The following is a 16,071-nucleotide window of genomic DNA, read 5'->3' as shown; positions in this document are numbered from 1 at the left end:
ATTAAAAAATTGTTGGGGGGCTTTTTTTCCAGAATTCGTGTTACATATAACCGTACTCGGTAACCATCGATGTGACGTACCCGAAAGTGTTTCCAAAAATATCGAGCTGCACCCCCCCCCCCCCCAACAGTCTCGTGTTTTAAGCTCGGAGGCGAGAACATCGTTTTCCATGTACCTGTAAGTCGCGCCCACGTCGTCCGTGCGGTACCCGACATTTTTCTTTTTTACGCGCGCAAAATCACACAAAATATACGCCGCAGGCCGTCGATCGATGTGTTCAAGTGCGCCGCGGACAATCATATCGCCGACTCGTTATTGTGTGCGTGCGCGTGAAAAATCGATTTCCCTAAGAATTCGGACACGGCGCTGTGATGGCATTGTACTCGTACGTCATTCGTTCGTTGTACGTGTCTGCGTGTGCGGCACGTACATCGGCTCACCCGGCCGTGGACACCACACACGCCGCCTGATCGGGCGGCATCGCGACAACATTTTTCCGGGCGATTCGGCCGCCAAGTGCGACAAATTTCTCGCTCTCAGCGGACGCGCGGACCGTGGAAGCGGTCTTCCCCCCCCCACACACACACACAACACGGGGAGGGGGGAGGGAGGAAAAGAGCCGATTCCTTTCGCGCGGACACTATATTTATGTGTAACTGACGCGCGGGACGAACGGCAGTAAATCACACTGGGAAATAAAACGCGCGCACGCACTTTTATTTACTACATCCGGTCCCAACGAGTTCCGGGGGACATCATTAATAACGTTCGGGGACCGATACGTTTGGCGACTAGTATTTTATATACATATATACGATATTATATACATATATATGAGGCGGCGGGGTGGTTTGGATACGTTATACGTTAAGGTCTCGTAAATATTAATAGGACTCTCTGATATATATATATATATATATTCGCTCGTGGGTGGGTGGGTGTGGGTGGGTGTGTGTGCGTACGATCGTTTTTGCCTAAACATTCACACAATACACTGCTGCAGAGTGCCGGGCAAAAATAATAATAATAATAATAATAATAATAATATGCTTGCAAACCTTCGACCAACTTGCGGTGCCGTATTTTATACACCGGAATAAAAAATAAATAAATAACCCACTGAGGCGCACCACCTCCCACGCTCCACAGTGGCCCTTCACTATACCGTTTCCATACAAACCGGACGACGATAACCGTAAGTACGAAATCGAAAAGAAAAAAAAAATCCAAATCCATCTTTATACGTCGTAGTCGTGCTTTCGACGCGATGTGTCATTACTTATTATAATATATCGTACGCCGTCATCACCGCACGACGACAGGTAACACAATGAACATGTGTACATTATCCATAGCACACAATACCTGTTTATTATAATATCATCGAGTCCTTTCCGATCCATCTGGAAATTCAATTGCGGACGACGTGCTATTATTATTGAAACGGTTGCATAACATTTATTATAATAACTTAGGATGCAATATACATATATGTATATTGTATATACATATTTTATAAACGTGCAACAGCGGTGGGTTTTGTTTTTGAATTCCGGTGTGTATAGTTCGTCGAAATAAACGCCAAGATGACGTGCACCGAATAACGATGGCCGTGCACAATATTATGCATAAAGTATTACGATTTTTCAACGCGCGATTACGATTTATAAACGAAATCTCTGCCTGTGACATATTATATAACCTCTTCTGCCTGGTATTTTACAAAAAGCTCCATAAATATGTAAAAATACGTATACCCGTAACGAAATCGTGTAGCTGTAAACTCTCGTGGCAATAATCTACTAATCAAACGATTATCTTTCAACTCACTGCCAGGTAATGTACACTGGTGGTTCGAAAAAAATCGGACCGGACTTATACTTAAACAAAATAAAATTGCAATAAAACACGTACGTCTCACCACACCACATATTCAAGATTAGTTCATGGATTTTTTTTAGTTGGATAAGTGCTTATAAGTTTGGTAGATGTCTCCATGTCGGCTGAGTGTCATTCTGTTGACGTGATTATTTTCTTGTCTTATTTACTTTGTTAACACAATGATTACTAATTTATTTTAAATTTAATGGATTTTATATCTACGTAAAAAAAAACAAAATCGATAAGCCACTAACGGTAATAGCGTAAACTTCGACTTCCTTATAAAATTAATGTACGCCGCCCTGAGCCATCATTGTATGACTACGCTTAAAATCAAAAGTTTAGTTTATTCTATAAAGACAATGATTTGGATATTATTCAAAACAAGAACTCGAGTATCCATAATACCAACTTCACAGGATACAGATTCAACATAATTTCGTCGTAATATCTTTATTCTCCATCGGAAATAATAATTTTCAAAATGCGTTCATCGATTGACTGTAATATAAGTTCCAGTGTAAATATATAGCTATTCGATGGTGTTAAAAATGGCGTGGTTCAATTATTAGGAAATAAGAATTGGGTCGTTAAAGAAATTGTTCATTACACATTTTTGCGGGTGCTCTTCATTTTATACTTTTATAGTTCGACAGCCATCCGTTTCAAATAATAATAGTCATATCGTTTATTAACGAGCACCGTTATTGATATTGTTTTCAGGTTTCCTGGACCAAGGTCTCATGGTCCGCAATTCTCATAAGCTGAGGGAAAACTACTTCAGCACGTCCAAATGGAAATCAGACTTCCTGAGTCTGCTTCCCACCGACCTGGCGTACTTGTGGTGGCCGTCGGGCAGCTGTTCGGCAGACGTCCTGCCCTGTCCTGTGATCGTCCGTGCCAATCGACTGCTCCGAGTACCGAGGATGCTGGAATTCTTCGACCGCACAGAAACCAAAACCGGGTATCCAAACGTGTTCCGCATTTGCAAAGTGGTGTTCGCCATACTCATACTCATACACTGGAACTCATGCTTATATTTCGCTATAAGCTATGTGATCGGGTTTGGGTCGGATAATTGGGTGTACAACTTGCAAGGTGCTAGGAATTCATCGCTTTCTAGACAGTACATTTACTGTTTTTATTGGTCGACACTTACGCTCACAACTATAGGTAAGCAAAAAACAATCAATAGACCGTAGAATTTATTCCGAAAAATAATGCCTCCTGTTAAAATAAATGTTTTTTAATGTAATGCAACGTCTTAAAATCGTTGTGCAAAACCAACGCGTGGAAAAAAAAGTTCGTATTTAAAGGAAGAAGATAAAATAAAAAAAAATAAAAAATCTATTAAAGAGAATTATATATAAGTGCTTATGTATGCTTATCCGAATGTCTTCGGGAATTGCAATTTTTTTTTCTTTAGTAAAACGGTTTATACTATAGATTAAGATGTCCACTTGAGGTGATTAAATGGGCATTATGCCAAATAAAAGTTTTATTCTATAATAATTTTATGCAGAATTGGCCACAGTCCAAAGGTTTAAGCGGTTGAAATACTGATATTTTTAATGGTTAGATAGGTATTCTAATAAATTTAAATAATAATTCGTCAAAATAAATATTTTTAAAAACCAAATCAATAAGAAACCATATTCTATCTTATTTATTGAATAACATCAGTTCATACTAAAATTAATATTTTAGAATGAAATATATAAAAAAAAAACATTAGTAAGTTGAGTGACAGGTGCGTAATTAAGATTCAATATTAAATCATTGAGAACTTATTTTTTGTGGGACTCTCATTACTAAAGTGTATTTATTTGTTTTATTAACCGTCGAGTATAATAAAAGCGTATAGCAATAGCAATATCAAACTTTCGACACTTTTCCTCTCATCATGGAACATCAAAAAATAAATATCTATTGAAAATTACCAAAATAAACAAAATTATAAACTTGTAATACCTAATAATAAATCATATAGTTTTTTCTTCTTGTGTCGTTAGATATTTTCATCTTTTAAAATTTATCTTTTTCAATTGTAATTATCTGTTTATTCGACATGTGATTATTTACGATTTAAAAAAATTACGTATTTTCAAATGATCAACTTAAGTTATCGGTACTTTATAAATAAATAAAAATGGTTTTAATATGTTAATGATCAAAAAAAAACCTTTGACACCTTCTATGTGTTGCAATGACTATAAAACATCAATTTTCTAATAATGTTTCACAATTTACTGCATATGATTGAAAATTGAAAGTGACAATATAATATACTAACTTGATAGATTTTCAAAAGCTAATAAAAAAGTAAACAATAGTGAAGTTGTTAAAATATTCAAGACAATTATAAAAAAAAATGTATACACGTATGACGTATAGTTAAATTCTAGTTCAGAAAAAAATTGTCTGTAAGTTTTTGAAGTTGGTTTTTTAAAACGTATATTACAAGACTTCTTCAGTGTAAATATAGTTTTTATATTATCATAAGTTTTTTTTTTTATTTAACCTATAGTTGAATAAATTTTCTTTCTCTCTTATGTTCTTTAACTTTACTTGTTTATTTTATATTTTTATTGAAAACGTTGTAATAAATTAGTCTTTGGGTATAAAAAATTCAAAATATATGATTGCTGAGACAAAAAATGCAATAATATGTTATTAGCTAATTAAAAAAAAACCAGCTAAAAATATAAAAATATGTTATATTTTAAACTATAACAACTGAGTATAATGATAAGGAGAGAATGTAGATTGTAAGTAGAAAATGGGTTTGCGAAAATTGAGTATAATGTTGTTAACCTACATTAAAGTTTAAAAGGTTTAAAAAATAGGTATAAATAATATGTATACGTATATATTATATACGTTTTTATGAAGAGTAGGTACGATTATTTGAGTTATGAGCGAAAAGGGTTTTTCAAATATAAAATCATAATTGTATAAGAGGGCGGAGTACGCCTCCACAAACCTTTTAGTCAGAAAATAATTTTTAGTTTCTCCACTTTCGTGTAAAAACAAAAACACGGTTGAAAAACTGGGGAAAAACCCCGTTCAGCCATTTATAACACTAGCTGTGCACAATATATAATGCAAAGCGATGGACATTTGACTGACGGTATAGCTGTGCAAGATTAATAATTTGTCTCGGCTCTTGCTGATTCAACCGGCGGTTTTATCTTGTCCCCGAACATCTGTCGCACCCGCTAAAACAAATGAAAGGTGGAAAAAAAACAAGTCGAGTAGAACACCGCAGGAGAACCCTGTAAAAAAACTAATGGACATTATGCCCGCACAAGCACACTCTGTATGTTTTTCACAAATGGGTGTGTGTGTGTGTGTGTGTGTGTGTATGTGTGTGTGTGTGTGTGTGTGTGTGTGTTATATAAGAAACGGAAAAAAATAAAACGAGTGCGTTCGGTTAACACGACAGGACGCTCGAGGTGCTGCATGTGGCACGGCGCGGGATGTACGGAGAAAATTCACAGTCATTCATCACCCTGACACGAAATGGCCCTAGGAAAATCGTGTCCACGTGACGGTGGGGTCTCGATTTTCTCAATTGCCGTATTCTCCACCTTTCTTCGTGCGAGGCGACCATGCTAATGCGGAATATATGTCTTCGCCCGGCAAATAATCAGCGGCTCAACCGTTGTATTATAATAATAATGTATACATTGTATAATACACACACACACATTGTGCTGGTATCAAAGATTTTCTCACCGATCCGATCGCTTTGCCAAACCCACCCCATGGCGATGAAATTACTACCCGTCGCAACACGCCAGTCGACCGATTACAAAATACCGGAGTATAGGGAGTGTGCATAAATTACCAAAATCATTTATATTATATACGTGATGGTCTTAACGTGTTTGTTGGTAGTTTGGTATCGGTTGATAGTTACAGACTATAATATTAGTATTGAGGTACAATAACGATAACATTAAGTTTTAATGACGAGCAACGCAGTGTGTATTATCATCACCCGTACGAATATAATAACTTAACTAAAAGTACAAAGAGGTAGGTGTTCGTAATATTGTAATATTTGATCGATGTACTATTACAGTATGACAATATAATATTCAAATAGTATATAATATGTTCAAAACTCGTTATAATAATATAACAATAATCTACACATTTACAGGTGATGATAGTAAATAATTCTTAGAAACATTATTAATTAAAAAACGTTTTTTATTTCTGTGTATAACCACCTTTCTTAAAAATTGTGGTAATGTATATAGTATATATATATAATCTTATCTATATAAGAGACTGTAGGAAATAAAACCGATTTCAATGATTGGTTGAAAGATTAAGTATAGCAGGTAGATAAAAGAATGAAACGACATCAATATAAAAAAATTGGACTGAAAAATTGTCATGACCAATTAACATATCTATTTAAATTTGCTTTATCCTGTTCATCGAAATGTCTGTAAGTGTTATATCAATAATACAGGAAAAAAATTAAATAGTTTGAGTATTAAATGGCATATTTTATAAAGATTCTTTTTATACATTTAAGACAAATTATAACAATCCAAATTTTTAAAAAATTAGTTTGAGATGCTTTGTCTTTAAAAATTCATAAAAATATTTTGGACTATTATTTATAGAGTTTTACACGTTATATTTTATGTAACCTATACAGTTTAATATGTATCTTCGTTTTTAAGATTTTTTCCTTAAGTTAGAAAATATCATAAAACCACTAATATGATTCGACTAATTAGATGCTAAATGATTTAATTTCTTTTCTTCGTTTATACATATCAATATATAGCTAAACCATAAAGGAAAACTATAGATTGATTAAAGGTAGTAAATATTGGAACAAAATCATTTATTATTGAGAACATTTTTGAATAAAATGAACTTGTATTATAATTTAAATTGTAATTTTGATCAATATTGTCCAAATTCATAGAGAGCATCTTAGAATAATTTGCTTGTAATTGGCTTTATTCCAATTATATAATGATAAAGGGATGTACAATTTATAATCAAGAATTAATAATCTCCATAAAAAATAGGTAGTGTTTAATAAAATATATCAAGTATTGAATTTTTTTTTTATGACATAATCAAGCAAAATATCCATATGAGAGTAATTTTTTTCTATCTCTCAGCATTTTAATTGCAATTAATTATGTTAGTAAATTATCAACCACGGTAGCATTAACTATCTATAATTAAATGGTATATTGACGGTATAATCTAAGGGACGTTGGATAGTTTTAATAATATGTAGATAATAATTTAATGTGTGTTTGAGTGTTCAGTTGTAATTTGTGTTCCACTCCAAAAAGTGGATTACTCCCATAATACCTATAACGACATTTCATAAAAATACTAAATTATTATTTCACAGATGAAAATATGTTTTTGATGTTATGGTTTATGGATCCTATTTTAAATTTTTGGACCATCCAATATTATAAATTCAGTGAAGACAACAACAACAATTATACATTTCAATTTAGTTTTAAGCGGCTAATAATATAAACTACCTATATATTATTGACGATCTTGATTAAACATTATAATAATGATTATATCCCAAAGTTAAAAACTAAAACCGTTCAATTTGTAAAAAATGTCTACATTATTTACTTGTAATTTAAACGTAATCAATAGTTATGCGTAGCCATTTGGATTATCATGGTACATAACATTATTATAATAATATATTACGTTCCGATCATGGTCAATCTCAAACCCGTTGGGGTAGTGTCATAATATTATGGTACTCCGACCACGCCTATAGGCTATAGTTATGTCTATGTAATAATATTATTATATTATATCGGAATCGGCCATACAAAAGAACTCCACCTCATGAATATTCAGCTTGGCAGAAATGGTCGATAATAATCAGCCGGCGAGCGATGAAAAAAAACAGGACATTTTTTTTTTCGGTCAACAAAATATTACACAGTTATTGCTGTTTTCTGGACTACGCACCGACCCTCCGTATACGGTATAAAAACGTTTATTATTTACATTACGTGTATTTATTCGAGCTACACGCGAACGGATGAGAGAATGTTGCACTTACCTACTGTTCGTCCACAATGTGTCTCTGAAATCCAACACAGTGCTCATTATATACGGTCTACTTGCGCCGTTCAACGACACTCATTCAATTTGACAGAGATTGAAAATTTGAAATATTTTCAATATAGCTACCCTTAAAAACGCGGTACATTAAATATCAATATAAAATATCGTAATGAATAATTAATAATATAATCGACACTGGTCCGGCCTACCCGTAGTTATTATCACATCAAATTATTTTAATGCATTAAATTGTTTTTTAATTAAAACTAAAATAATTTTTTAGACATATATTAAAAGGCTGTTCAAATAAATGTCTAAGTTTTTAGAGCCTTTGGAGCCATTTAAAATTACTGGGACATACCGACACTGGACAGTATTATATTATACTATGATAATTTTAGAACAGTAACTCCCTGATTAAAATTTATTACAACTAGAACAATATTTTACTCTTACGCATATTTTTTTTCATAAAGGTTAGTTATGTCAACCCAAGTCATATGTATTTCTTAAAATTCGTTTTAAACCTGATTAATTTTTTAGTCGAAAAAAACAAATGTTTTTTGTAAGGTATTTTTACCGAGTAGGTAGGTAACGTGCATTTAAAATAGATATTTAAATACCTAATTTGTTATTCTTATTTTTAGATTAATTATATAGCAACATTTCATCCATCGAGTAAAGTATTTTAATCTCAGTAATTCAAATCTGTGGAAAATAATTTTCCAGTATTAAACCGATATAGTATTGATTAATGTCGATATTAGTTACATAAAATATTTTCGTAAACCTTACAAGTCATACATTTTCTCTAATCAATTTAGTTAAAACTTTCGCTGATGATTTATGTTATTTGCACATTTCATAATAATATTATGCTGTAATGAGAATCAATACCGAAGTAAAACTAACAATTTCATTGAAAAAGTTACCGACTTAATTAAATTTTAACTTTTGTGTTCCTTTATTTCTTATACAAACAACAAACGCCAAAACCTACATCAAGTTTCTAGTGGACCGTCTAAAGAGGTTTGCTTTGTTACATAAAATCGATGTAAGGATTTGTTGTGTATTCCCGTTGGTCGATTGTTGTCGCTTATTTTTTTAGCCCACATAAATGTGGCCCGGTGTACCTACTCAAATAAGAGTATCGATGGGAGGGGGATTAAAGTTAAACGACTATTGGACCACAAGAAAAATAACCGTACCTACAGCTTTATCACTTCCTTTCACGCTTTAGTGGGATAAAGTGTGGTTTTCGTCCAAACTAAAACACTGTACTACTATGCACTTTAATCCGATGCTATATTTCTCTCTATCTTTCTCCACTCTCCTTCTTTCTATTTGTATGTGTGTTTGTATATATATAGTATACATCTATTTGTAAAAACCTATCTCGGTTGAAGTTTATGAGCTTAAAACATCGCATTTCGGGAAATAACTTAAGGTAATAATCATCGGTTTTGCAGGAGAGACACCGCAGCCGGAAAACGAACTGGAACACGTGTTCGTGGTGGCCGATTTCCTTGCCGGTGTGCTCATTTTCGCCACGATCGTAGGAAATATAGGCAGTATGATCAGCAACATGAATGTGGCCAGGGTAGAATTCCAGAATCGCATGGATGGTGTCAAACAGTACATGGCCTTCCGGAGGGTTTCCAAAGAGCTAGAGGCAAGAGTCATCAGATGGTTTGCCTACACGTGGGCTAACAAACAGGTACTGTTACCAAAACCGGTTTACTGACATTTTTAATATAACAATTATTTATTAAAATTGATTTAAACTCGAAAATAATTATATTTAGTTGATATCAGGTGAACATAATATTGTTAGTTTTAAATAATATTTACATACTAAATTTGAAATATTAACGCCGCAATCATTGACTTATTTAATCTAATTACAAAAATTAAAACGATTAGTTATATATGTTTGAATAATAAATATAGAGATGATATATTATACGTTGCTATATTATATTCAAGCAATGACCATCATAATAAAGAAACACATTCTTTATGTATTTACATTAATTTGAAATATACGAGTATAATTATTAGATTTAGCCAAAACAATTTACATATTTTATCAAACATACTCGTAAATTGTAATGCACCCATGTCTTATATAAATTTTTGATACAACTTGGAATACAAGAAATATGTGATCAAATTAAATCAAAATTTTCTATTAAAATGTTTTTAATTTTTATTTTTTTGTGATTTATCGTGTGTTGGTGTTTCTTGACTTATCAACACAATAACAATTTTAGATGCAGAATTATAAAATTCCAATAAAATATAATCTGTTAAAATCTCAATAAGCTATTTTCGTTTAATAATTAATTTTTAAATACCTAATACTCATAACCATAAGTTACAAAAAATAAATAATCTCATTCTTATAATATAACTATACATTCCAATATTAATATTAATGGATTATTCGTGTTCATATAATATTTTCAAAATATACTTTTAACGAAAACTTTTTTTCAAGTTCACTTTTTAGATTTCTGACAAAGCGATGAATGTATTAATTTTACAATGATGTGTGTTTTTTTAAATTTTTTTTTTTTTTTTTTTGTCTCTCATCATGGTTTGGGGCAGTAAAAGTGCTTCGATTTTCTTTAACAGCAACTTTTCTGGTTGGAAAGTGAATCGAGTTGGTGCATTCGGGAGGTCAAAATTCGGAAATGCCTAATAGTTTTCAAAAGCGACAAGAAAAAGAAACAAAAAATTAAGGAAAACCCGGAATTTTTAATCAAAACTAGTTTTTGAAAAAAATCGATTTTGGTTTTTATTGTCACTCTAAACAAATGACCATAAATTACATAGATGACTATAGATACATGGCATTTTCACTGAATATTTATATTAGCATTTTCTACTATACACCATAAAATTTTCAAAATCTGTCTCTAATGACTCTTGTTAAACTATTTATAGGCATATACAATTTTCGATTATAATTAGTATTTTTTGGATTAATATGTCTATGAAAAGCGTTTTGTCTAGCTTTTTGGCTTTTTGGCATTTGAATAGCATGGCGTTTATTTGATAAAATCTGTATCATTGGCATGTACTTAAGCATGCGGAAACTTACATTCAGGCGGTGAGCCATCGATGCCCGGTACTCGATAACGAATTTTACGAATTACACATACTAACATTCATTTACTTTTCACACAGTAACATAGGTCAAATATAATTGCTACATGAAATGCCTAATTATTATTCCTTAAGACACGCCACGCTCCAGCCACCTTACGAATACTATTAATTCAACTTACCGGCAACAGTTTTAATGATAAGTAATAACAATATAAAATATCCTAGACTTACATACCGTCTTAGCTTAGAATCGTTTTTCGTATACAATGATATTATATCATTGAATTCAAATTCAAACCATCCATTACAGCGACCTTCTAGACACCTAATGTACAGCAGAGCGACATCCACTTACCCATTTTTTTTTCTTTGACGTTCAATCAATGTATGATCCAATAGGTAGTTCTTTGGCTCAACACAGAATTGAAATTATGAAATAATCTTTTTGTCTCAAATTTTCTTCAAAGAAAAACGTTCTCTTAACAAATCAGATTTACAGAAATACTAAAAGCAAATGCGATCAGTAATAATATCCATTAATCTGAAAGTAAAAAACACACATAAATATTATATTATAAAGGTAGGTAGGTATCTCTTTATACAGTGTGTTTCCTTTAAAAAGTTACACAAAATACTTTTGTCCAGTGACCTCGGATTGAAATGGGGTTTTAGGCAGGAGATAAACAATACTATAGTATATAATATTTTCTGAAGTTTTTAAATTCTAGAGCTGTTCCACGTATTTTTAACCTAATTTGAACTGGTTGTAGTTCAGACAATTTTAATTTAAGAGATATGGTTATAGTCAAAATGACCAAAACGAATTCGGTCTATCCAAATCTTGTGTTAAAAATACGTATTCCATTTAAAAGTTTCCAAGTTTAATTGTGTATGATACACACAATGGAAGATCTAAACAATTTTAAATCGTCATAAAATGTGTACATCAGTATTCCCTAGCTCCTCCCGAAAACCTTATTTCAATTCAAGGTCACTGTATTAAAAAACATTTAAAATAAAAATGTTATATATATTATACATTATTCTTCAAATTTTTTTTCAGATAAAACAAATTACAACCCATATTTTAATATAATTAGATTAAAATTGCCATTGTTATCCGACTATAATCAATTATTATAACAATACAGATTTTCGAAAATACACTTTATTTAAAACCATTTCTATAGATGGCAATAATAATAATTAAAATTTAATTTCAAGATAAAAAAAAACTTTGTAATTAACATTTAAAGTATTAACATTAGTTGACCTTAAAAAAAACAACAAGTTATTAAATTGTGTGTACATTTTTTATTTTTGTTTCTTAATCCAAAGTATTAATTTTATTTTTTAATTTCTAATGATCAGGTAATAGCCAATAAAAATAATGAACATCGATAATAGTTTAAATTAATATTATTTTAAAGTTTAGTTTATAGTATAATATTGTGATAATAATAACATAACGCTAATAACATAAATTAAAAACTGTTTACCAAAGATTTAAAAATGATTTACTTAATATGAACATAATGATCTTTTTTATACTCAATTAAAAAGTCTTTGAATGTTATTAATACAAAGTCAATTTGGTCATTAAGTGTACAATGCTATATAATTACAAAGTGTTGCAATACAAATTGTATAAGACATAACTTGTGTTAGTCGTGTTGTTATTTAAGAATAATCTGAGAAAAGTTTGTGATCATTCATAGTTTTGCTTTATGACTAAATATAAACATTCAACGGTGTTCTTGATAAAAATAAAATAAACGAACAACTTTAAAATAGTTATATTTTTTTAAGTAATGACTTTTTTTTTTTTTTTTCGTTTGAACCGACAGCAGAGGAGGATCTGTGTGAACACTACTACTCCTCTGCTGCCATCGTTTATTAATGTTTAATAAGGAACGTTAATACTATTGATCTACAGGTATAACTTATGACTTATAACTGCATTCGAATAATTTCTAGTATGCAAACATAGATGGAAAGTCGGTAGTTGATTTTATAAAGATGATATATGATGATGACATTCAACAATAATTAGTTGGATATTGCTAGGTACATTTCAATAGAACTATTTTATAAATTACATGTTAAATATTTATAAATAATAATTTAAATCAAAATGCTGTTCTTAAAATAATAATAATTGTTAATACTTCATTCTGCGTTACCTTAAATTTCGTTATAGACATAATATTACAATATATTATAATAATGTACGAAATTCGCCACAATTATGCTTAGGTACTAATATCATACTTTGTAACGTTTCGAGAAAACAGACCACACGACAGCGATGTACCCGAAAAGCCTACCTAGAACGCCGTGTTACAATAATATTTTTATTTCTTATGTTGGCAGCATAATATTATTTCTACCATACTTATCGGATACTATCTCATTGCACAACAGAGATATACTTATGAAAATGAATTTATATTGTCCACCTTCGATGTCATGTTATCATATTTGTATGAATTCTAATACTATCACTTTACTTTATTTAAATGCACCTACATATAAAATAACAATTATTAGAATAATGTCTTATACTATTAATTAAGGAAAATCAAAAATTGGAATAAATTTGCAGCTAGCAAATCCTTATTCCTTTATAGTATTATATCGATACCTTATAATTATAAATTATTGCCCGTTCAAATATTTACTTTAATTTGTGAAAGGTTGAATATTTAATAAATTATCTTATTATTAAATAAGTAATAATCTAAAAAAAGCGTACATACACCAATGCAATTAACTTCATTTACACAAATGTAGATGCAAGAAAACATTGAAATTAAATAATGTTAAAGAACGTATTAGCAAATTACTTTATCAATAATATTATACATTGAACTAATATCACAATAATTTTTCACTGTTACATCAAACATTGAATTCAAAGGAAAGACAACTATTAAAATCATTTATATATGAATAGTTTAACATGAAAATAAATATACTAATCTATGTATATATATATTAAATTATTTAAAAAAAAATAAAACTTAAAAACGTATTGCTAAATGTATAGTTGGACAGTTACAATCACACAAACGCATAATACGTGGAGTATAGTTAATCATCCCATTCGCTTAGAACTAATATAAATCAAACTCCCGTTGACATAGAGTAAATATATATATATATATATATAGCTATGTATATATACATAATATTATGAACCTACAGATTGAATGCAAGTACATTAATTTAGCAACTCAATTAACATGAGTTTAGAGTTCAATATTTAATCTAATAATTTAGAACCGCCTGTCGATTATCTCACTTCACCAGCCACATTAAAATAAAAGTTAATTTACTAATCATTAAATTCCAGTAAACGTATTAATCTTACTAACACAATTATAATTTATTGAACAATTAGTTTGCTCATATTAAAAATACATTAAATGTTTATCAATCATCATTATTAAAAAGTGTATATTTATAGTTAACTATTCGTTGCTTTAATATATATACATATATGTATAATATATATATCACCTAAAATATCTTATACCTTTTTAATTTTATTCTGCTTGTTATTTCATTCTAAATTGTACTTCTCAAAAAATCTAAGAACGCAAAAGTCATTATAAAAACTGGATTAGGTACTATTTATATACATGACTACATGACTAGATTAGTATGCTACACAAACGATATAAAATAATTGGAGTTATTGTTTAATACTCAGTTTTAATTTTTAAAACTGTGGAGTCTTTGTTCTTAAATTATCTATTTATATTTATCTATTCATACATTGGAGAATGTAAGGGATTTTTAAAAAATGTTGAGCTCTCTTAATAGGTATTGGTTGATTAAATTAGACTGATATAGACTAAGATATTCAGTTTTTAATAAACTATGTCTACCACATTTTTCAAGGGCTATTCTTAACACAACATTATGTGTATGGTTTCATCCAATAGGTATCTATTAAATAAGCAATTCACAATCATAGATTTTGTAGAAAATATATAAGCCTACGTTGCCTATTTACTAAATTATCTACATCTCTTAGAAATTTATTGAAGTTCAATCAATTAATGTATAAAATACGTACAAGATAGATTTATTTTTACATTGCATTGAAATAAGAGTATTATTGGACAATAGAGTTTTAATAAACTCGTCATTAAATAACTGAGGTGATAAATTATAGTCGCCCTGTATATCAAACAATTTTCGTAATTATAGCCTCATGGCTTATATTATTAATTAGCCTAAAAATATACGTTTAAACTTTAATTAATGAATATTAAATTAATACAAATTAATTTAATTATAAGTGTCAAAAAACATATATATAACCCTACATCAATATTTTCCATTTTTTTTTTTTTTTTTGACAAATTCGATCAATATTAACAATAAATAATTATAATAGCCGATTTTAAGTACTTTTAAAGGCTAAGAGCACATTTTGTAAAGAATAATTATAACTTTGGTTTGATTAATATTTTACTGACAAGTTTTTAAAAAAGTAATTAATTATGCTAACTTTTAATAGTGTCAAATCCTTTTTGGATACTGAAAATCAAAGTAAAACTATTGACTTTACAATATTTTATCAACAAATTATTTTGTAATAAAATTGTTTATGTATCAATACTCCTTAAACTTTAGTTTTAAAATTATAAAGAAAAAACTGAATTTAATGAAAGTAGTAAAATATCCATTTCTTCGAGAAAATAAACGATAATTATTGTGTCATACAATTATACGTACTGGGTTTATAAAATTGTTATTCAAAACAGGTTTCTTGTTTTTAAATTCTTCTTTAAACCTAACAAAAAACACGATTTTTGTATTGTTTTCTAATAGGAATTAAGTTTCTTGTTCATTTTATCCATTATCTACTCTAAACAATAACTCGTAACTTGACTAAGGTTTTTGTAAAAGCACCTGTAAAAAAAATGCATAAACATAAGTATAATATTATATATATATAATATTTATTCATAC

At 29.9% G+C, this 16,071-nt stretch overlaps 1 protein-coding gene across 3 annotated transcripts in view; it reads left to right on the top strand.

Annotated features, from left to right (window-relative positions):
* The window catches only part of LOC111041267 (cyclic nucleotide-gated cation channel subunit A), a 182,039-nt gene that overhangs the window by 140,780 nt on the left and 25,188 nt on the right, over positions 1–16,071 (top strand). For all 3 annotated transcript variants that reach the window (XM_022325513.1, XM_022325506.1, XM_022325515.1), the window contains exons 6-7: positions 2,605–3,054; positions 9,441–9,688. In XM_022325513.1, the coding sequence (XP_022181205.1) occupies positions 2,605–3,054; positions 9,441–9,688 (698 nt within the window). The remainder of the gene's footprint in view (positions 1–2,604; positions 3,055–9,440; positions 9,689–16,071) is intronic.

The sequence above is a fragment of the Myzus persicae genome, unplaced genomic scaffold (genome assembly GCF_001856785.1).
Source record: "Myzus persicae strain clone G006 unplaced genomic scaffold, MPER_G0061.0, whole genome shotgun sequence".
Taxonomy (NCBI): Eukaryota; Metazoa; Arthropoda; class Insecta; order Hemiptera; family Aphididae; genus Myzus; species Myzus persicae.
Note: the sequence above shows the minus strand (reverse complement) of the source record. Positions and strands in the feature narration are given on the sequence as shown.